This window comes from Eleutherodactylus coqui, chromosome 1, assembly GCF_035609145.1.
Source record: "Eleutherodactylus coqui strain aEleCoq1 chromosome 1, aEleCoq1.hap1, whole genome shotgun sequence".
NCBI lineage: Eukaryota > Metazoa > Chordata > Amphibia > Anura > Eleutherodactylidae > Eleutherodactylus > Eleutherodactylus coqui.
In genome coordinates this window covers 95,958,306-95,980,805 of record NC_089837.1, presented here as the reverse complement: position 1 = coordinate 95,980,805, position 22,500 = coordinate 95,958,306, and the positions used below count along the sequence as shown (strand labels likewise).

The 22,500-nt window shown below is 45.6% G+C and overlaps 1 protein-coding gene across 1 annotated transcript in view; it reads right to left on the bottom strand.

Annotated features, from left to right (window-relative positions):
* Positions 1–7,996: 7,996 nt before the first annotated feature.
* The window catches only part of GK5 (glycerol kinase 5), a 37,969-nt gene continuing 23,465 nt past the window's right edge, over positions 7,997–22,500 (bottom strand). The window contains exons 13-16 of the mRNA XM_066598141.1: positions 20,256–20,359; positions 18,524–18,583; positions 18,309–18,442; positions 7,997–10,638 (exon numbers count right to left, since the gene is read on the bottom strand). Coding sequence (XP_066454238.1) covers positions 10,490–10,638; positions 18,309–18,442; positions 18,524–18,583; positions 20,256–20,359 — 447 coding nt within the window. The 3' untranslated portion in view covers positions 7,997–10,489. The remainder of the gene's footprint in view (positions 10,639–18,308; positions 18,443–18,523; positions 18,584–20,255; positions 20,360–22,500) is intronic.

The window sequence follows — 22,500 nt, the reverse complement described above, 5'->3', positions numbered from 1 at the left end:
ATAGTAGTAGTGCACCCCCTTAATGGCCCCAAAAGCAATAGTTCACCTCCTAAATAGCCCCAATAGCAATAGTGCACCCACTTAATGGCCACACTAGCAATAGTGCACCCCCTTAATGGCCCCAAAGCGATAGTGCGCCCCCTTAATGGCCCCAATAGCAATAGTGCGCCCCCTTAATGGCCCCAATAGCAATAATGCGCCCATTTAATGGCCCCAATAGCAATAGAGCAGCCCCCTTAATGGCCCCAAAAGCAATAGTGCACCTTCTAAATAGCCCCAATAGCAGTTGTGCACCCCCTTAATGGCCCCAATAGCAATAGTGCACCCCCTTAATGGCCCCAAAGCAATAGTGTGCCCCCTTAATGGCCCCAATAGCAATAATGCGCCCATTTAATGGTCCCAATAGCAATAGAGCAGCCCCCTTAATGGCCCCAAAAGCAATAGTGCACCATCTAAAAGACCCCAATGGCAATAGTGCTCCTGCTAAATAATAATAATCTTTATTTGTATAGCGCCAACATATTCCGCAGTGCTAATAGCCTCAATAGCTATAGTACACACCCTTAATGGCCCCAATAGCAATAGTGCACTCCTTAATGGCCCCAATAGCAATAGTGCGCTCATTTAATGGCCCCAATAGCAATAGAGCAGCCGCCCTAATGGCCCCAAAAACAATAGTACGCCCACTTAATAGCCCCAATAGCAATAGTGCACCCACTTAATGGTCCCAATAGCAATAGTGCGCCCATTTACTGGCCCCAATAGCAATAGTGCGCCCATTTAATGGCCCCAATAGCAATAGTGCGCTCCCTTAATGGCCCCAATAGCAATAGTGCGCCCATTTAATGGCCCCAATAGCAATAGTGCGCCCATTTAATGGCCCCAATAGCAATAGAGCAGCCCCCTTAATGGCCCCAAAAGCAATAGTGCACCTCCTAAATAGCCCGAATAGCAATAGTGCACCCCCTAAAAGGCCCCAATGGATAGTGCTCCTCCTAAATAATAATCTTTATTTGTATAGCGCCAACATATTCCGCAGTGCTAATACCCCCAATAGCAATAGTACACACCCTTAAAGGCCCCAATAGCAAAAGTGCACCTACTAAACAGCCCCAAAACCAATAACGCACCTTCTAAATAGCCCCAATAGCAGTAGTGCACCCCCTTAATGGCCCCAAAAGCAATAGTTCACCTCCTAAATAGCCCCAATAGCAATAGTGCACCCACTTAATGGCCACACTAGCAATAGTGCGCCCCCTTAATGGCCCCAAAGCAATAGTGCGCCCCCTTAATGGCCCCAATAGCAATAGTGCGCCCCCTTAATGGCCCCAATAGCAATAATGCGCCCATTTAATGGCCCCAATAGCAATAGAGCAGCCCCCTTAATGGCCCCAAAAGCAATAGTGCACCTTCTAAATAGCACCAATAGCAGTAGTGCACCCCCTTAATGGCCCCAGTAGCAATAGTGCACCCCCTTAATGGCCCCAATAGCAATAATGCGCCCATTTAATGGTCCCAATAGCAATAGAGCAGCCCCCTTAATGGCCCCAAAAGCAATAGTGCACCATCTAAAAGGCCCCAATGGCAATAGTGCTCCTGCTAAATAATAATAATCTTTATTTGTATAGCGCCAACATATTCCGCAGTGCTAATAGCCTCAATAGCTATAGTACACACCCTTAATGGCCCCAATAGCAATAGTGCACTCCTTAATGGCCCCAATAGCAATAGCGCGCTCATTTAATGGCCCCAATAGCAATAGAGCAGCCGCCCTAATGGCCCCAAAAACAATAGTACGCCCACTTAATAGCCCCAATAGCAATAGTGCACCCACTTAATGGTTCCAATAGCAATAGTGCACCTCCTAAATAGCCCCAATGGCAATAGTGCACCTCCTAAATAATATTAATCTTTATTTGTATAGCGCCAACATATTCCGCAGTGCTAATAGCCCCAATAGCAACACCCTTAAAGGCCCCAATAGCAAAAGTGCACCTACTAAATAGCCCCAAAACGAATATCGCACCTTCTAAATGGCCCCAATAGCAATAGTGCACCACCTTAATGGCCCCAATAGCAATAGTGTACCCCCTTAATAGCCCCAATAGCAACAGTGCACCCACTTAATGGCCACACTAGCAATAGTGCACCTCATTTTTTCCATGGAAACACTATTGATGAGCTATCCTCAGGATAGGTCCTCAATAGCTGATCAGTTGGGGTCCATGCTTGGAACCCCGACCGATTAGTTGTGCGGGCTCAAGCTGTCAGCATCGCAATGAAAGAGGTCGGAGCCGAAGCCTCATTGAAATCAATGAGAGCCGTTCCTGCAGTTACAAGCACCCGCCAATACATGGGGCTCGGCGTGGAGACTTCTGCTCCAACCTCTGTTCTTGCGGCACTGACAACCTACACCCACGTACGTGATCGGTTGGGGTCCCAATAGCAATAGTGCGACCCCTTATTGGCCCCAAAAGCAATAGTGCGTTCCCTTATTGGCCCCAAAAGCAATAGTGCGTCCCCTTATTGGCCCCAAAAGCAATAGTGCGTCCCCTTATTGGCCCCAAAAGCAATAGTGCGTCCCCTTATTGCCCCCAATTGCAATAGTGCGCCCCCTTAATGGCCCCAATAGCAATAGTGCGCCCCCTTAATGCCCCCAATAGCAGTAGTTTCCCCCCTTAATGGCTCCAATTGCAATATTGCGCCCCCTTCATGGCCCCAATAGCAATAATGTGCCCCCTTCATGGCCCCAATAGCAATAATGTGCCCCCTTAATGGTCCCAATAGCAACAGTGCGCCCTCTTGTTGGCCCCAATAGCAATAGTGTGCCTCCTTAATGGCCCCAATAGCAACAGTGCACCCCCTTAATGGCCCCAAAAGCATTAGTGCAACCACCTTAAATGGTCCCAATAGCAATAGTTTGTCTCCTTAATGCCCCCAATAGCAATAGTTTTCCCCCTTAATGGCTCAAATTGCAAGTGCGCCCCCCTAATCACCCCAATAGCAAGTGTCCCCCAAATTGCTCTAATAGCAATAGTGCGCCCCCTTAATGGCCCTAACAGCAGTAGTGCCCCCAATATTGGCCCCAATGGTTATAATGTCTCCAAAAAACGCAGTGCACCAACAATAGTGGCCCCAATAATAATGGTACACTCCCTTAGTCACCTCAATAATAGTGTGTCCCCAATAGTAATAGTGCTCCCCCTTAGCGACCTTCAGCAACAATCATTGCAAGTAGTTTTACTCACGGAACCCGATTCTCTGTTAAATCTGATTTGGCCTGATGGTTATCTATACTGATTACCCAGTACTGACTCCACAGCTTGTTGTTTTCTTTTGTTGCCTGTTTGCGCCACCAGTCAGCGACTACTCTGGAGATGCAACCTAGGGATTCGTAGCAGCGAAGTCCAGATCCCTGTATAGGGGTTAAAGGGTGAAAACCTGCAGTCCCTAGCCTCTGCTACCCAGAGTAGCCAGCGCCAAGTCTGGCTGTGGTAGTGCAGTTGCTGAACAGGCAATTCAGAACACAACAATCTTACAGGAATTTAGCATTATAGGAAATGTGGTATTAAAGAATTAGAAGTTAAGTTTGAGAGGGTATATGGGGGGGAGGGGTGGGGATTGTAGGATATGGAGGGAGATGGTGGGTTGTGGGATATGAAGGGGGGTGGTGAAGGTTTGTAGGATAGGGAGGGAGGTGGTTGTGGTTTATGGCATAGGGAGGGGGACAACTTGTTGGATTCCTTTCATGTTTTTAGCTAGAATACCTATTAAAATCATTAAACATTTACTTGAATAAAAATCATTTTTTCTAAAACCAGCCATGTCTACAGCTTATTCTTATGAAACCGTTCAGTGTTCTCACCATTAATGGCTCTCTGCTTCCAAACTGTTCGTTCCTAAAACAGTTTAAAAAAACTTGCGCAGCCGGAGTCTGATTGGGACGTGTGTGGGGTTTATTTATACGCTTTTCTCCAATTCATGGAATATGGGCTGTTGTCACCCAAGTAGAACAAGAAGATGTTTCAAGACAAGACCAGTAGGCGGCCAGCCCAGTTCTTGATGGGATTGTCACCTACGAAAAGCAGCTAGTTTTCCTCTTTTAGTCCAGATGCACTTTGTGGATTTACTGTAAATTTCTACACCAGAATGTCTAATTTCCTGCAGTCTTCCTCCATATTTATTCTGCATGCATCACTCCAAATAGTGAAATGTTAGTCCGGTGAAGAAACCCTCTGGAAGCCCCGGCTGACAAACTAAATGTGGTTAGAATATTCTGGTGGAATGCTTCTCAAGGGACAATACAAAGCAAACCTGCAGAGATGTGAGGATGAAGAAAGGTGCAGATAGCAGCGAATTACGTATAGTTGGTTACTGATCTGGAAATTTCTTCACTGTAACCTGTAAATGGAGAGCAGAGCAGAACATGCAGCATGTGTAACTGCACAGGGGTCCAGTAGGTAAGGGGTTCCACTGCCACCTTAGGCCAAATGTCAACCGGTGGATTTAATTTGCGGACGCACTCCAGATTTGAAGGTTACAATCAATTAAGGAGTTGAGGTTTGCAGTGCATCTGCGTACATCCACACGGAAAAAAATACATTTGCGATCTCCTGCAAATGGCTTCTGCAAGTCTCCCGCTATGGAAATCCGCATGTGGAATCCGATCCGCCCATGGACGTGAGGCCTTAAAGTGGATTTCTTCTTCGGACAACCCTTGTTTAGAAGGATCCCTTGCTAATAAAACAACAGTGTTATTTCTGCTGGAATCCCCAGCCATCAGCTGTCATATGTGGCAGTAAGGGCTTGTTCGCAGGGGCTTTTTACAGTCAGATCAACCTAGGAAAAAAATGTTCTGACATAGAACTAACAATTTATTTCACGGCAAAACTTAGAGTCCAGCTGTGGATTTTCATGTGGATCCGCACGTGGCTTTAGCCCAAGGACATATCCTCATATGACCACCTGACATGGTTTCCGGTACAGAAACTGACGCGTCAACTATTTTTTTTTTCTACAATGTGGATTTCAAAATCCATATGCTGAAAATTACTCGCTGTGTGAACTCTACTGCGGATTTCCACAGCATGCTATAACGGTGCAGATTTTACAGAATATGTGTCATCAACATGGAGTCTTCTCCATAGATTCCACCTCTAAAACCAATGCAGAAATCTGTGGCTAAGCTTCATACGTCATGTTACTTCGTAACGGCGATCCTTGCAGAATTGCATCAGAAGTTCTGCATGCAGATTATGTCCATTGACCGGGCTAAAACAATGTGTGGATCTGTGGCAACGTCCGCAGCAGAACAGCCATGGATTTCTATGGACGTTTTAGAGGCGGAATTCCCAATCATTAACCCTTTCCAATCCACTGTCTGACCTCTGAAGACATGATTTAAGGCTGTACAGCTCCGATGTTGGAAGACATCCGTCGGAATTCTCTTACCGTATATTGCCAGCCTCTCTGCTGTCGGAGCCTATCCAACATGTCACCTCATGCAGGACTGGCTCTAGCCAGCATATAGCGCTGTTGTTTAAACAGCAGAAAAAGAGTAAGCCCCCTAGGAAAACCAGGATAGAAATTGGATTGGAAAGGGTTAAGACTTGTTATAAAGTCACTGCCATCCAATAGGTGCCGCTGCAGAGGTATTTTTCCATCTCAATTATTTATTACTTGTTAGTTGTTCCCACACCCCTTTTGGGTGCTCTCCTTGGGGAGAGACTAGACCATCCCCTGACTCACTCGCCCCCAAGGTGTCTCCACACATTTTTTTGGTGCTCTCCTGAGAGGCAGAATCTGCACAGAAAATTCAGTGTCGTATTCCATTGCGTGAACGAACCCTAGGTTTTTAAGTTCCTTACAGAATCATCATGGGAGAAATTAAACATTATGCAGTGAGTCACGCTCAACCATAGACTTGGAACAAAGCGGCACGGCTCATGCTTGACAGTGGGTCAATTTAAACTTTAGCTGGAGTCACATGGTTGGGGAAGGGGAACAAGGACTGGAGTTCTCTCTTCCCAATGGTTGGACCCTCACCTATCCAGCAGATAGGTGATAAATGCTTCAGACTGGAATACCCCTTGCATATAGCTTGCATCTTTAAGTCCCTCTGTTAGCCGGACACCAATCATCTATATCTGGGTAAAACCTAATGCACATAGGAGCCTTATAGCAATCCTCCCCTATGTAAGCCCTCAAATACCATATATTCATGTTAACTGCTCAACAGGTATTAGCGGAGCACAACGTCCTGCTGCACACTGAATTAACTGTTCTGGTAACCAGTAAAATAAAAACAATGCATCTCAGTAGCTTTCATTAACTAAGGGTCGGATGGTCTTGATATGCAATTTAAATTTCATTACATCAATCGAAAATGTTATTGCTGTTTCTTCCAAACAACAAATTCCTGGCTTAATGCTCATTTACACACAAAGACAATCTTTCAAACAATTGAAAGATTGACAGTTTTAGCGATCGCTTTGCATGAAGTGCTAATGGACGCTAATGTCTATTAGCACTTTATAATCTTCATTTGTGTGTAAATGAGCCTCCAGGAGCTGTTTGCAGAGCATGTGTTCTCACTGAATACAATGTAATTTCCAACTCCTGTGCAGAACACAGCATGTGTTCTGTGTTTGCTCTCTGCGGCTGAACTATGAATTTTAAGCACTTTTAGCTGAAAAGTAAACGATGTTAGCGTTTACACGCAACAATTATTCCTCATATGCAATCGTATGAATGAATTTTGAGCGATAATCATTGCACCACAGCAAGTTTCCGAAGCCTCACAGAGCACCACTTTTTACAACCCATCCCTGCCACTGAGGTCAAGAAATATCCTCCAAGAAATTGTCGGGTTTGCAGTAAGCATGGGAGGAGGAGGGATACCCTGTTTTATTGCCCCATGTGCCCATCCCAACCACACCTCTGTAATTACCCCAGTTTTGAGACATACCACACACAGTTTTACATTATTACTTTTATCTAAAATTTAGGGAATGACAAGAAGAGGGGTTGGGGTGTAAATTTTTCTCCTATACTAGTAATGGGGCCAGGAATTTATTCAGTTGTGCCCTGTAAGCCAAACGGTGTTCTCGCCACCACAGGCCTAGCCATGTGTCCAGTAAGTAGATTAGGGTTACAATGGGTATGCTTCTGAACACAGGACAAACAGGGAGATCCATTTTGGGGTGAAAGTCTTCATTCATTGTGTGCTGTACAAAAAAAACCTGTTTTTAAAATGACAATTGCCAAGGAAATAAAAATCGTATGTTTTTTCCTTCTGCTTTGCTTAGATTCATTCAAAAACTGAGGGGTCACAATACGCAGCACAGCCCTAGATGAATTCATTAAGGGGTCTGGTTTTCAAAATGGGATCAATTGTGGGGTACTCTATTTGCGCAATCGGGGCCTAAAAAACCTTCAAGCAAAATTTTAGTTTTCATTTTGGGCCCCAGTGTGCATCCAGACATAAGATTAGGGCCACAATGGGTATGTTACTGAACACAGGACAAACGGGGTATCCATTTTAGGGTGTAAGTCTTGTGACCTATAGAAAAAAACGTGTTTAAAATGACATATTTGCAAATATATGAAATTTTATTTTTTCTCCTCTATATTGCATTAAACTGCTGAAAAAACAAATTGTGTGGTCAAAATACTCCTGACCCCCCTTAGGGAATACACTAAGGGGTGTTTTTTTTAATGGGGTCATTTGTGGGGGTATCTATCATTCTCAGCCTTTGCAATCTTGGCTTGGTGTAGGAAAAGAAAATGTTCCTCAAGATTTTAACAACTAATGTTAAATTTGAACGTCTCCCAAATGGTTATAAAAAAAACCTAAAAAGTTTTCCAAATGTGCGTCCAGAATAAAGTAAACAGATGGAAATATTTATCTCATTAAAGATGTGTACAGTGTGTTTGCACGTTTGACATATTGCAGTTGAAAATGTGAAAAAGACAATTTTTTCATAAATTTTCTCAATTTTGGCGCTTTTAATAAATATACACATTTTATCAGTCTATTTTTACCAAGTACAATATGTGGCAAAAAAATATCAGAATTACTTGCATATGCAAAACCTTTACGGAGTTATCTTAAAATGACAGATGTTAAATTTTCAGAATTCGGCCTGGTCATTAAGGCGCAAATAGGTCACTACGGGGTTAAGGAACACTTAAAGGCACCATAACAAGAAAAACATTTCAGCAATTAATAACTTCATAATTACAATGTCTGCAGCATGAACACCTTGGTTTTCTGCAAATGCTAAGCTTGCTACTATGCTTTTCAGCCTGTATGCAGTGACCGACCATGGCATGTGGAATGTAGGGGATCCATCATGGTATTACCATGTCAAATACAATAACTTACACAGTCCTATGACCAGACTGGGAACACACTGCGTTATGACTGAGTAATGCAGCTATTTTGTTTTTTACTACACTTACAAGACATTATCCTCCTAAAGGAAGATGAAACAGCCAATGCACGAAAACTAATACATCTCCCAGCAACATCTTCCTACATTACTCCTTTTCTTTGATCATATTGTCTCATTTTACAATGAAAATGGAGAAATCTATAAAGCCATCTTATTGTGTTTTCCAGGAGCTCAGTCATTTCCATGCTCCTCCTCCTCCTCACTGTCAGCCAACTGGCTGCAGCAGGAGCCCCCCCCCCCCCTCTGCTCTGTCAGCAGTAGGACAAACATGACTAAACCTCGCCCCTTTACTAAGCCTCCCCCCTTAGTCTCCAGCCAAAGACAAACTGTGCATGATTTTGTAAGATTAACCAATCTAAATTGTTGTAAGCACATTATTCCTTATGATTATTACAATTTTGCCTAGACTTGTGAAATCAGACGAAAAGAGGAACAACCTCTAAACTGAACTGAATTTGACCGGTCTGAGCCTAGTTGCTGAACAAAAAGAAAAATCTAGGGGTTAAGGCATAACTATGTATGATTCTAGATATTTTCTCACTTGTAAGATTAATAAACTCATACATCATATATTAACCTCTAAAATGATTCGCTGACACAAAAATGTTCTACATGTTGTCCATCAGTGATAGGATAGTTATCAGGCGTTGTCAGAAGCTGATTGGTTATTGTTGTTTCTACATGTTGTCCATCAGTGATAGGATCGTTATCGGGCGTTGTCAGAAGCTGATTGGTTATTGTTGTTTCTACATGTTGTCCATCAGTGATAGGATAGTTATCGGGCGTTGTCAGAAGCTGATTGGTTATTGTTGTTTCTACATGTTGTCCATCAGTGATAGGAGAATTATCGGGCGTTGTCAGAAGCTGATTGGTTATTGTTGTTTTTACATGTTGTCCATCAGTGATAGGATAGTTATTGGGCGTTGCCAGAAGCTGATTGGTTATTGTTGTTTCTACATGTTGTCCATCAGTGATAGGAGAATTATCGGGCGTTGTCAGAAGCTGATTGGTTATTGTTGTTTTTACATGTTGTCCATCAGTGATAGGATAGTTATTGGGCGTTGCCAGAAGCTGATTGGTTATTGTTGTTTTTACATGTTGTCCATCAGTGGTAGGATAGTTATCGGGCGTTGTCAGAAGCTGATTGGTTATTGTTGTTTCTCATTTGTCCATAAGTAATAAAAAGGGAGGTTCTTTTTAGAAGAGCTTCGAGCTCCAACTCATCCACTTCTACGTTGTGTCCAAGTTCTTCACCAGTGCACTGTTCTGATAATTAGGCATATCTGATTGATAAGGCTACAATACCCTTTGAGTATTATCCAAATTGAACTGAATAAGCTAATAATTTCTACCAGACCGTTTCAGGAAGGCTTGGTCATATCTGCATTAGTGATTCCACTTTCCTGCTTCGTTCGGGAACAGTAAAGCGGAGTCCCCACTGGCGAAGGTCTGTCTGTGGATGGAACCGAACAGCGCCAGATGGACTCCATGGACTATATGGGATCCGCCCTCTTTCCGCCCAGCTGCCTAGTTTTGGGATGAAAGAGAGCTGCATGCAGCTCTTTTACTTCCACTATTTTCTGCCGCTTCTGTGATGGAACCTCCGGATGCAGATGTTAAATCACCCGAACATACAGAAGATTCTGCAAATTGACAAATAATTGTGGCAAAATTTTATCCTATTTCCATTTACCAGTCATTTCTAGGTTTATTTTCCCTTAAAGGCCAATCACATCAACACACATACATTATTATAATAGCAGCATTGAAAGTTTATAAAAGGTGCGTTCTACCAATCCAGTTATAAATAATATTCTTACATATGGGCAAAACATACAAATGAGAAACAAGACTAAACATAGATAAGTTCACATTCTTTTCCTTGTTCAGGCAGCCTAACCCACTGTGTCGGCCATATCCCTCACAATACTATAGTCTCCTTTGAAGGCCACTGCTAAAATCCCCCTGCTTTTATAGTATTGTGCCATCGCTCTAATGTCCTCCAGCCATACAAGTTATGGCTGATTGCTTTGCTAAGAGTCATTGTACCAGTTGGAGCATCGCAGTAGTGCCAGTTCCCAACTAGACATGGAGGGCTCGTAATCTTTGAGCTTGCACTGCGGTTCATACAAGACTTCTGGATGCCTAAGCTTCTTCAGCTCCTCTTTGGTGGACCAGACACCTATACAGAGATGAAAGAATTACATCAAATAATGCAAAAAGCTCGATATGGATATTACCTTCACTGATACGGCTACAACTAGTGCTGTATTTTACAAGAATGATCAGTTTCTGGATTAAATATGTGAAGGGAACAAGTCAGGTCCATAATGGTGCCCGGGCTGCGAGGTCTACAATATACTGATAGGCCCTTATTCACATGGGCGTATGCAAATCTGGTCTGTGAAAAACGCACCATTTTCACTGCTTGTATATTTTCGGTTTTCGGTGCGTATGTGTAATTTTTACGCTCTTGTTGCATCGGTGAGATATGTTTTTCCTTGATGCAAAAAAGAAAACGCAACTGATGTCACTTTTTCAGCTGTCACCACAAACGCCAGGCCCGCATCGGGGGTGCAGCGCTGGATCCTAGCAGCGGAGGGGTAAGTAATGATCGGTTAATTATTTTGCTACATCCAACCCTATTAAAGGGATGATGTCTGGTTACCAGGCAACCTATTTTAAAGGGGTTACCCCATAATCAGCCATTGTTACAAAAAGCCAGTATCACCCAACTCCTAAATCCATATTGTTCAATGCCCAAAGACTAGGGGTTTCTTTCTCACTGCTTTTGGGCTCTGGTGCCTTCTTTCCATTATTTGGGCTCGCTGTCTTCACTGGGCGGTCCTTTAGAGCGACACATGCGATTGCCATTTTAGTGTTAAAAACTTAAATTCCCATCACACTCAGGGCTCCATGCTCTCTCTTGTGTGTCTCTGCTGTGTGACTGAGCATACACGATTTCACTGCACAGGGCGAGCATGGGCAGTCACACGGCTCACAGAGGGAAGGTGCTCCGTAATAATGAACAGCCATCCTGTACTGTATATGACGTAACTAAGGGCAACCAGTGACTAACAACAGGTTGCAAGGGGCTCTTTCGAAGGAAGATTACTTTATAAACATTTACCAAAAATCTACTTTTCCAAAACTGCAAGTATTTCTTAGAGTGCTCTCAGATCTGCGATGCGCACTCCAAGTTCCTGCTCCGTTCGGGAAGCAGGAAAGAGGAATCTCCAGGGCTGAACGTTTCGTCTCTGGACTGAACCAAACAGCGCAGGACGGACCTGATTGACTATAATGGCGTTCGCCTGCTTTCTGTCCAGCTTTGGATGGAATAAAAAGCGCTGCATGCAGCACTTTTTCTAACAGTATGTTCAGCCGGTTTCTGTGACGGAGCCTTTTGGCTGGAGGTTCCGACACAGATGTGAACGAATCTTACTTTACAATTGCTGTACAGTGAACTAGGATTGTAGAAATACCCCTTTAAGCTATAGACATACGTCCAGATCATACTACGAGTTCAAATCCATAACACCAAGAAACTGTCAAAAAGTTTTAAATACAAGTGTAACCTCTCCAAAACAGATATTTTTGGTATAAAACTTACCGTAAAATCTCTTTCTCGTCACGTTCATTGGGGGCCACAGCCTAAACCATGGGATATAGCTACTGCCCTAGGAGGCGACACTAAGCAAAAAAGTGTTAGCTCCTCCCCCCTGGCTATATCCCCCCTGCAGGCATTCAGCTAATCAGTCTGTCTGCAAACTGTAGGAACGCCAGTGGGAGTACGATTATGCATATTATATTTTATACATACCAAATTACAATGTTTTGGCCTAATTTTCTGCCAAACAATGACCAAACAGAAAGTACCAGGAACCACCTTAATAAACAAGGGGTGGGTGCTGTGGCCACCAATGAACGTGACGAGAGAGATTTTACGGTAAGTTATACCAAAAATATCTGTTTCTCGTCCGTATCATTGGGGGCCATAGCCTAAACCATGGGACGTCCACAAGCAGTCCCGAACAAAATATACATTGGGTGGGCTATTTACAGGTTTGACGGTGAGGTCAATGGACCGCCGCCTGCAAACTCTTCCGGCCGAGAGCGGCGTCCACCGATATGTGGACCTTATAGAATTTTGACAGCGTGTGTAAGAAGATCCAGGTGGCAGCCTTACATACCTGACGCGCTGAAGCTCCGTGACGGACCGCCCAGGAGGCCCCTACTGCCCGTGCGGAGTGGGCCGTAACCCGAAATGGTGGCGCGCGTCCTGAGGTACGATACGCCTCTGTTATCAAGGACCTTATCCACTTAGATATGGTGACCTTCGTGTGTACTGGCGTTGGACAGAAGGAAGGCAGGACAATATCTTCATTGATGTGGAAATCCGAAACTACTTTCGGTAAAAATTCTGGTGATGGTCTCGGTACCACTTTATCTTGGTGGAAAGTCCTATAGGGGGTCTGTATAGACAAGGCCGCCAGTTCCGGGACCCTACGAATAGAGGTAATAGCGACCAGGCATACTACCTTCCAGGTCAGTAGCCGCATAGGAATCTCTTTCAGCGGTTCAAACGGTTGGTCTGTCATAGCCTCCGATACGCTATTAAGATCCCACGCTTGAACCGGTGGTTTCAACGGGGGTGTCGTATGGGCAACTCCCTGCAGGAATGTTCGCACAGCCATTCTGCTTGCGATTGGTCTCTGAAACAGCACCGTCAGTGCTGGTACCTGCCCCCTCAGAGAGCCTACCCTTAATCCTATTTCGAGACCCGATTGTAGGAATGCCAGTATTCTGGCCACTGAACGTTGCATCGGCTGCACTCGCCGCTTCTCGCACAAGGTGAAGAAATGCTTCCAGACTCTGTAATAAATAGCCGAGGACGCTGGTTTCCTGGCCCGTATCATTGTTTGAATCACCTTCTCCGAGTCACCTTTTCTTCTTAACACCTCGGTCTCAACGGCCAGGCCATCAAAATGTAGCGACCTGAAATCCGGGTGTAGCAAAGGCCCTTGGAATAGCAAAATCTCTTCGATCCGGTAGGTGCCATGGTGCTTCGGTCAACATTTCTATTATGCTCGCGTACCAGCTTCTTCTTGGCCAATCTGGCGCTATTAATATCGCTGGTCGCCCTTCCTGTTTGATTTTCCCTAAGATTCTTGGTATGAGAGAGATTGGTGGAAATACGTACAGGAGTTTGTATCCCCCCACGGGATGGTCAGTGCGTCTGTTGCCGCTGCTTGCAGATCCCATGCTCGGGCCACAAATGGAAGAATTTTGTAATTCAGTCTGGACGCCATGAGGTCCACGTCTGGCGTGCCCCCTTTCTGACATATCGTCCAGAATACCTCTGGGTGTAACCCCCATTCGCCAGGATCCACCGTTTCCCGACTTAGGTAATCTGCCACCCAGTTGTCTACTCCGGGAATGTAGACTGCTGAGATTGAGTCCAGATGACTCTCCGCCCACGTCAGTATGCGAGTTACCTGGCTCATTACCGACGTGTCCCGTGTGTCCCCTTGATGGTTGACATAGGCCACAGCTGTGGTGTTGTCAGTCTGGATGCGCACATCCTTCTTCTTGAGACTGGACCCGAAGAGTCAGGTAAATGGCCCGGAATTCTAGGATACTGATGTGTAACATTATTTCTCTCTGAGGCCAAACTCCCTGAACAGACTAGCCCTCCAGTGTTCCGCCCCAGCCTGAGCGGCTGTCGTCTGTCGTCAATATTATCCATTGTTCTGGGCCCAAAGACCGTCCTACCTGAAGCCTCCCAGATTTCAAACACCCCTTCAACGCATCCTGGACTTGAGGGGTTATCCGGATTCGTTGCTCCAGGGTCCACGTGGACCTGTTCCAGTGGGACAATATCAGATGTTGAAGCATCCTTGAGCAGAACTGGGCAAAGGGGACCGCCTCGAAGGCTGCTACCATCTGGCCCAGAATACTCATACAGTGCCTGATGGTCAACGTTCTCTTCTGCATTAGAGACCGAACACCGTGTAGACGTTTGTCTACTTTTGTTTGAGGTAGTAGAACGCGGAGCTGGCTGGTGTCGAATATCATGCCTAAGAACTCCAGACGTTGTGCTGGTATTGGGCACGATTTGTCACGGTTTATTATCCAGCCAAATTCTTCAAAAGTTTCCCTCGTGACGCGTAGACTCCCGATGTTGCCGTCCCGTGACGGTGCTTTTAACTAGCACATCGTCCAGGTATGGTATGGCCGCTATACCCTTTGCATGGAGTATTGCCATCACTGCTGGTAGTATTTTCATAAATACCCTTGGGGAAGTTGAAAGGCCGAATAGCAGAGCCGTGAATTGAAAATGCCTTCCCTGCGTCTCGAAACTAAGGAATTTTTGGTGTGCTTCCCGAATCGGAGTACGGCGGTATGCGTCCCTGATGTCTATTGAGGACAAAAATCCCCCCGGCTGCATGGAGGCTATCACGGATTTGATCGACTCCATCAGGAAATGCTTTGTTTTGATGCCGTCTTTTTTGGGCACTAGAGAAAGATTTGATTAGAACCCTTGCTTCTCTTGCGTTCCTGGCACTGGTTTTACAACCCCTTGTGCCAGAAGATTTTCTACTGCCAATTGTAGATTGGCTACTCCTCCCGGGGTGGCAGGTAGTCTGGACCTGCAAAATGAATCCTGCGGTAGAGTCGCGAATTAGATCGCGTACCCGGAAGCCACGATCTCCTGCACCCACTTGTCGCTCACGTGACTCCACCATGTCTCCCGAAATTGGGAGAGTCTGCCTCCCACCCTGGTGACACTGGGTGGGGGCGGAGACTCATGCCGCTTTCTTTGATCCCGCCGCCTTAGATGTTCCTGGTCGGGATCGCCATGGTTGTCTCGTCTTGGAGGTTGGACCTTTCCCGGCGTCTGTCGGGGCTCTCCTAGATGAGGACCACTGCCCTGTCCCAGGACGGTACGAAAAACGCCGAAATGACCTAAAAAACTGTTTCCTCTTCAATGGAACCTTTTCCCTTTCTTGTTGGTATTTGCGGCAATGACGTGCTTTTGCCACCTGTGGTGTCCTTTATTAAGTCATCTAACTTGGGCCCAAAGAGCCTATTTCCCTCAAAGGGTAACTTTGTTAGGACCATTTTGGACGCTGAATCGGCTGACCAGCTCTTTAGCCAGAGGGTTCGCCTTGCCGCGATAGAAGCGGCGGATGCTCGAGCCACGAACTTAGCTGCATCTCTCTGCTGCGCATACGAATTTGTTCGCTTGTATGATATTGCCTGTTGCTTCAAGTAGTTCACTAGATGGAGCGCCTGCCAGAATGTCTTTCTGCAGCTGTTTGGCCCAGGCTATCTAGGCTTTACTGACCATGCGGCCACGAAGATCGGCTGTAGGGCAGTGCCCGTAGCCTGAAATACTGATTTCGTCAATGTATCCAGTTTTCTGTCTTGAGGATTAGCCAGAGTTGCCCCTTCGGCTGTTGGCAACGCCGTGCCTCTGGATAGCTATGTCACCAGCAGATCGACCCTGGGGGTACTGCCCAACCCTTTTTCAGATTCCCTGGGAATGGGTATGTAACTTCCCAAGTTTTCCCGGGTTGCCTAAATTTTTTGTCAGGATTCTGGCATTCTTTATCAAGGATGTCCGTAAAGTCCTGATGGTCTGGAACGACCTGTCGCGGTCTCCTCTTACATCTAAACGACACCGTGGATGGAATTGCCTCTGCTGGTTCCTCCTTACTTGGAGGGTTTCTCTTACAGCTATTACTAGACTGTCCATTAGGCTCGCCAATCGCGAAACCTGTTCGTCGTCTAGATCAGAAGCAGACGAGCCCGCAGAGCGTTCGTCGTCTTCCGATTCACTGCTCTCGCCCGCTGTTTGGGCGTATCCTGCGAAGCCCGGGAGCATGATGCCCGGGAGGAGTCATGGCGGGCTCGGGCCAGTCTTGTAAAGTAGCGGGACCGCGAAGAATGCCTTGATCTGTGATAAGTCCGGACGAACTCCCTGGACCCATGAGAGTCCCTGGACCGCCTGGACTTGGAGGGTCTAGGCGACGCTCTAGCATGGCGAGACTTACGGGAGGTGACCCGCTACTGCGGGACCTCCTTCTTTTGCATGCCCTCCCGCGCGCATATTCCGAAGAGGCAACTTCCGAGCTGGATTCTAACCGGCGTAAAATTGCCGCAGAAGATGTGGCCAGGCCGGGAACGGCAGCGACCAAGGACCTAGCCCATTGGGATTCGGCCCTTGGCTCCACAGGGGCGGTGGGGGGCATCGGGGTCCCTGGAACTGCACGTGCCGTGGTACACTTAGCGTAGCGGGGGTCGGTTTGACTGCAGGCAAACTTAACGCTGCAAGATGTGCAAGCGTAATGCTTCACGCTCCCCTTGGCCGGCTGGAACCCACTGATGCAGGGTCAGACATGGCAACAGAAAACCTTAGGTGAGAGGGAATGCTACGTACTGCACAGGAGTACCTGCAGGGGGAAAAGGGGAGGGGGGACACCGCGAAGTGCTGCCTTGGCAGGCTTACCCGGTCTAGCAGCAGTTTAAGCGGTTCCCCTGATCCAGCTGGAGCCTCTGGTCCTGAAGCTTGAAGGCCGTCAGGTGTCGACGTGGGTCCACCATACGGAAATAGTAGCGTTGGTGACCTGGCAGGTGTGTGGCAGGTACTGCTGCGGGTGCTGGTACAGCTGCTGGTGCCATTACAGAAGGTGCTGCTGCTGTCCGGGTGCTCACTCTGTGGTAATAAGTCTGCAGGCCGTGTCAGCGCTGGATGCTGCATGCTGAGAACTGCGCACAGTGCTGGGCTCAGTCACTAGTCAAAGGGGCCGTCTTGCTGCTGGGAGCGGCCATTCTTCTGCCTGGATGCTTCTTCCAAGTTTGCCACGGCCAGAGGGGGCGTGGCTTGCCCCGGAAGTCCGTCCCGCGACCAAGAAATGACGTTTTAAAAAAAAAAATTATTTTTCCTTTGGCCCAGCGTCGGCGCCCCGCCCCCCGGAGCGCCGCGGCCGGAAGTGATCTGCCCAGCCAGCGCCCTGGCGTCCTGCTGGTATGAAGTGCCCATACACCTGTTGCTGGGAGAGCCGCTGCTGCCTGCTACCATCGTACTTGCTTCATTGTTAGGATGCCCGCTCCTAAGGTACCTTGCGTCCGTCAGGGGAGCCACAGCCTGGCCACACGTCGACCTGTCTCCAGCAGTGCTTCCCCCTATGCGTCACTGGTCAGAAAGTGCGCCACTCCAGGGAGGGGGAGCCCTATGGCTGGCGGGTAACCGACGCCAATGCGCATTGCAGGGTCGGGCCCCTTTTTCTTCTCTGGGTGAGACGCCGCAGAAGTGGTGGAGACACCCCCTGCCTGCGTCTCCCCCGGGAGGCCAGTAGAGCCAGGGAAAAGCCCTGACTCCCCGGATTCCTGTGTATAGCCACGTCTGCCTCCTAGCAGACACTAAGCTAAAGACTGATTAGCTGAATGCCTGCAGGGGGGATATAGCCAGGGGGGAGGAGCTAACACTTTTTTGCTTAGTGTCGCCTCCTAGGGCAGTAGCTATATCCAATGGTTTAGGCTGTGGCCCCCAATGATACGGACGAGAAAGACCACCTTTTTGATAATCCGCCCACTTATTCAGACCAGATTTCTTCTACCAAATTTTCAGATCTACTATATATTAAATATAGTGGCCATCTTCTTTGAGTAGACCACCCCTAGAACACTTTCAATGCAATTTTGGGTGGTCAAAGAGGTTTTACTGTACATACAAAGGGGGGAACATATAAGGCACACATGCTTGATGTGAATAGCTCCATAGTTCAACCATATGGTATGTGTTGGTTTTATACACAGCAGGTAGATCTCCTATACACAAGGACTCACCTACAGCTAAGCCAGCTAGAAAAGCAGCTCCCAGAGAGGACATGTCGGTGTGCTTTGGTTTATCAATGGTTTGGCCGAATAAATCCGCTGTCATCTGCATCACGAAGCTGTTGTTACTGACGCCTCCGTCAGCCCTGCAGTGTTCAAATCAGAATATCCCATCAGACCGGCGGAAACAAGTATCAGGTTGGGTTTATACACAGGATAATACGTACCTGATTTTGGAGATCTTAATAGAGGTTTCTCTCTGCATGGTGTCATAGAGCTGCCTATTCCTTAGACAATTAAAGAAAAACCTACATCAGATGTGATTAGCTGAGAGGTCATACTACTGAATACACAGAATCCTAAATTAAAGGGAGTGTCTAGAGAGGTGAAATACTTCCCCTTTCTAGCCGTGTTGGAACCTCCACTTCAGGCCCGATTCTGACACTGAGACGCAAGGATGGCCCCTTGAAGCGGTTTGGCTTATTTCAATAACTAAGCCAATCAGTCCTATCACAGCCAGTACACAGATACAAAAGGGGATTGACTTATTTACTGAAATGAGTCGAACACTGACGGACCGGGTAAGTATTTTGCCTCTCTGGACAACCCTATTAAATTTATGGATATACAGGTGATTTGGTACTTAAAGGAATGCAGCTCCGACCCCTACAAAGATATGTTATGAAATGACTAAGAACAGAACTGGGGACCTCAAAAATAGATAGTTTTCAAAGTTGTCAGGTACACGTTAATGGTAAGCACCGCCTGTTTCAGGAGAGATCTTATCCATGGCCACTCTTTATGTGTAAATAGCTACTACATTTTGGGTTGCATGTTGTAATGTACCTGACCCCTGAAAATAATGGCCATTTTTGTTTTTAAGATTTTGGTTCGCTCTCCCCACTTAAAAAAATAAAATAAAATAAATAACTTATTTTACAATCAATGTAGCTGTATGGGGGCCTTTTTTGCCAGACAAGTGGTATTTTTCAGTGCAACTATATAATATTCCATATAATGTACTGAAACTTTTTTTTTAAATTTCTAAGTGGAGTAAAATTGAAAAAAGTACAGTAGCACCAATTTTTGTCAGTCTTGTTTCACGGTGTACAAACTGACAGAATTGAAGCGATAACTATTCTGTGGGTCAGTATGCTCACAGTGATACCAAATTAGTGATTTTTTTATTTAAAAAAATAACATCTTTAAAACATAATTATTTTCTGTCGCCATCTTTTGACCGCCATAACTTGATTCTCTCGTGGATGCAGCTGTGTGAAGACCTATTTTTGCAAGACAACCTTGTTGCTTCTATTGGTACTGTTTTGGGGTACATAGAATATAATAAAAAGCAACTAGGGATGAGCGAGTATTACTCGCTCGAGTAATGTGCCTTAGCCGAGTATCTCCCCGCTCGTCCCGAAAGATTCAGAGGCCGGCGCGGGGAGCTGCGGGGGAGAGCGGGGAGGAACGGAGGGGAGATCTCTCTCCCCCGCCCGCTCTTCCCCGCCGCAACTCACCTGTCAGCTGCGGCTGCCCCCGAATCTTTCGGGACGAGCAGGGAGATACTCGGCTAAGGCACATTACTCGGACGAGTAGTGCCTTAGCGAGTATACTCGCTCATCCCTAAAAGCAACCCAAAAGTTATTTTTTGGAGGCAGGGTGACCAAAAAAAAAGGGCAGTTCTGGCATTTTTAATAGATTGGACTTTTACAGATGTGACGATACCAAATGTTTTTACAAGACAAAATAATTAGTTTGGGAGTGATGTCTTCTATTACACTTCTGGCTCTGACCACTGATGCGGACATCTGGCCCTGCTGCAGTGACAGCGAGTCGAAGGATCAGCTCATTAGTGATGGGCCTCCGCCGTTCAACTATTGATGACCCAGCCTGAAGATAGGTAATCGATAGTAAATGCCTGGATTACGATTTTATGTATTTAAAAAAAATCCTTACCTAAAAGCCACTGACTCCAGTATGGCTCGTACAAGGTGGCACTTTGTGGAAGAAGGCTTCAGTCCCATGAAGGAGGCACATGCATAAGGATCATTCACTGGAGCCTAAATACAAAGAAGTACTTTAGCAAAAAGAAGCCGCTTCCGCCACTGCCTTCCATAATATAGTAATAGAGAGACACTTACATACATGTACCGGCAGCAGGGAGGGAGAAAACAGACACGTTACAAGCAGACAATACAGACTCTATATGCATTATCTCTGTCTCTGGAGACGTATATGCATATAATACACGGATCATGTACACAGAGCTGCAACATCATGGAGAGACTGACCGGAACCTCAAGAAACTGCACACCACACTAAATGGGGCTGTCACACTGATGACATCTATCCCCTTACCCACAGGATAGGGGATAAGTGTCTGATCTCTGAAGGTGCGACCTCTGGGAACCCTAGCGATCCCAATATCTGCAAACCCCAAGTTCTCCATGTGAATAGTGCGATGATGCCCATGCGTGACCATCCACTTACACAGGGCAGAGAAAGACTGCCAACTGCATAGACGTGAATGGAGTGGTGGTCACATATCACACCATCCCTCTATTCATATGGGAACCCGTGTATATAGGGGAATAAAATGTAATTAGTGGGAAAACCCATTCAACCCCTTAGTGACGAAGCCTGTTTGAGCCTTGAAAATCAATTAATTTTGCCGTTTTTTCATCGTCGCATTCCTAGAGCCATAACTTTTACATTTTTCTGTTGACATAACTGTATGGGGCTTGTTTTTACGGGACAAGTTATATTTTAATTATATCATCTTGGGGTACATCTAATGTCTTGTATAACTTTTATAAACACTTTTTAGGGGAATTGGGGAAAAAAAACACTGCCATTTGTTTTTTGGATTTCATTTTTTACAGAGTCCAGCATGCAAAATAAAGAATGTGATAACATTAGTCTCTGGGTCCATACAATTCTAGCGATACCAAGTTTATACAGTTTTTTTAGGTTTTGCTTTCTTTGAACACACAAAATACTTTTTTTCCACACTTTAAGAGTTGCTTTTGTGTTGCCGCATTCCAAGAGCCGCAGTGATGAGCTCTATGAGGGCTTGTTTTTGGGGGATGAACTGTAGTTTTCATTGATCCCATTTTTGGGAACGTATAACATTTTGATTGCTTATTCCATTTTCTAGAGGCAAGATTACCAAAATCTGCAATTCTGGCATGTTTTATTTCTATATTTAAACGTTGTTCACCGTGCAGTATAAATAGGATGGTAAATTAATTCTGCAGGACGTATGATTGTGTCAATACCAAATTATTATTATTTTTTTTTTAATCGCTAGAATTCAAAGATCCGTAAGATTTTTCTTTTTCCCAATGGTGCTGTATGAGGTTTTTGTGTTTTTATTTTTTGCAGAGGGAGTTGTAATTCTTAATAGTATAAATTGTTGATTCGTACGATGTTTTGATAGCTTTCTATTCAGTTTTTGTAAGGCGAGATTGGTAACAATTGCTAATTTTACCATGTTTCTTGTACTTTTTTCATGGTGTGCATTGAGCAGGTTAAATGTACTAACTTTTTTCTTTGGGTTATTACGAATGCAGCAATACCAGACTTGTGATTTTTTTTTGTACATAGTATTGGGGGAAAGGTGGGGTTTTGCCGTTTAAAAAAAATAAAATAAATAAATAAAAATTTTATACTATTTTATTATACTTGAACTTATTTTTGCCCCATTAGGGGACTTGAATATCACCATCTTTTATTATTCTCATAACACACTGCAATACTTCCGTATAGCAGTGTATTATAAGAGCCAAAAGTCGAGCTTCATAGGCCACCGCAGCTGGCAGACGTGGAGGTCATATTCAAGCCTCCAGGTGACAAAATAACCTATTGGGACCCAGCAACCATTTTGCAGAGGTCTGATGGGTGACACGAGTGAGCTCCCTCACTCTGTCAGTCTTTTACATGCCACGGTCACATTGACTACAGTATTCGAAGGGTTAAATAGAAGGGATCGGAGGTTTCCCCACTGTTTGAGCAAGTGCCAGGCTACTATCCAATAGCCAAGCACCTGCTCCCCCTGGTACGAGAGACCCATGCCAGGCTTCTGATGCAACGCCCCTTAATAGCCACCATTAAAAGGTGTATGGGTGATCATTAAAGGGTTAAGGAATAGAGATGAGCGAACATGTCCGTTACGGACACATCCGCACCCGGACACCGGCTT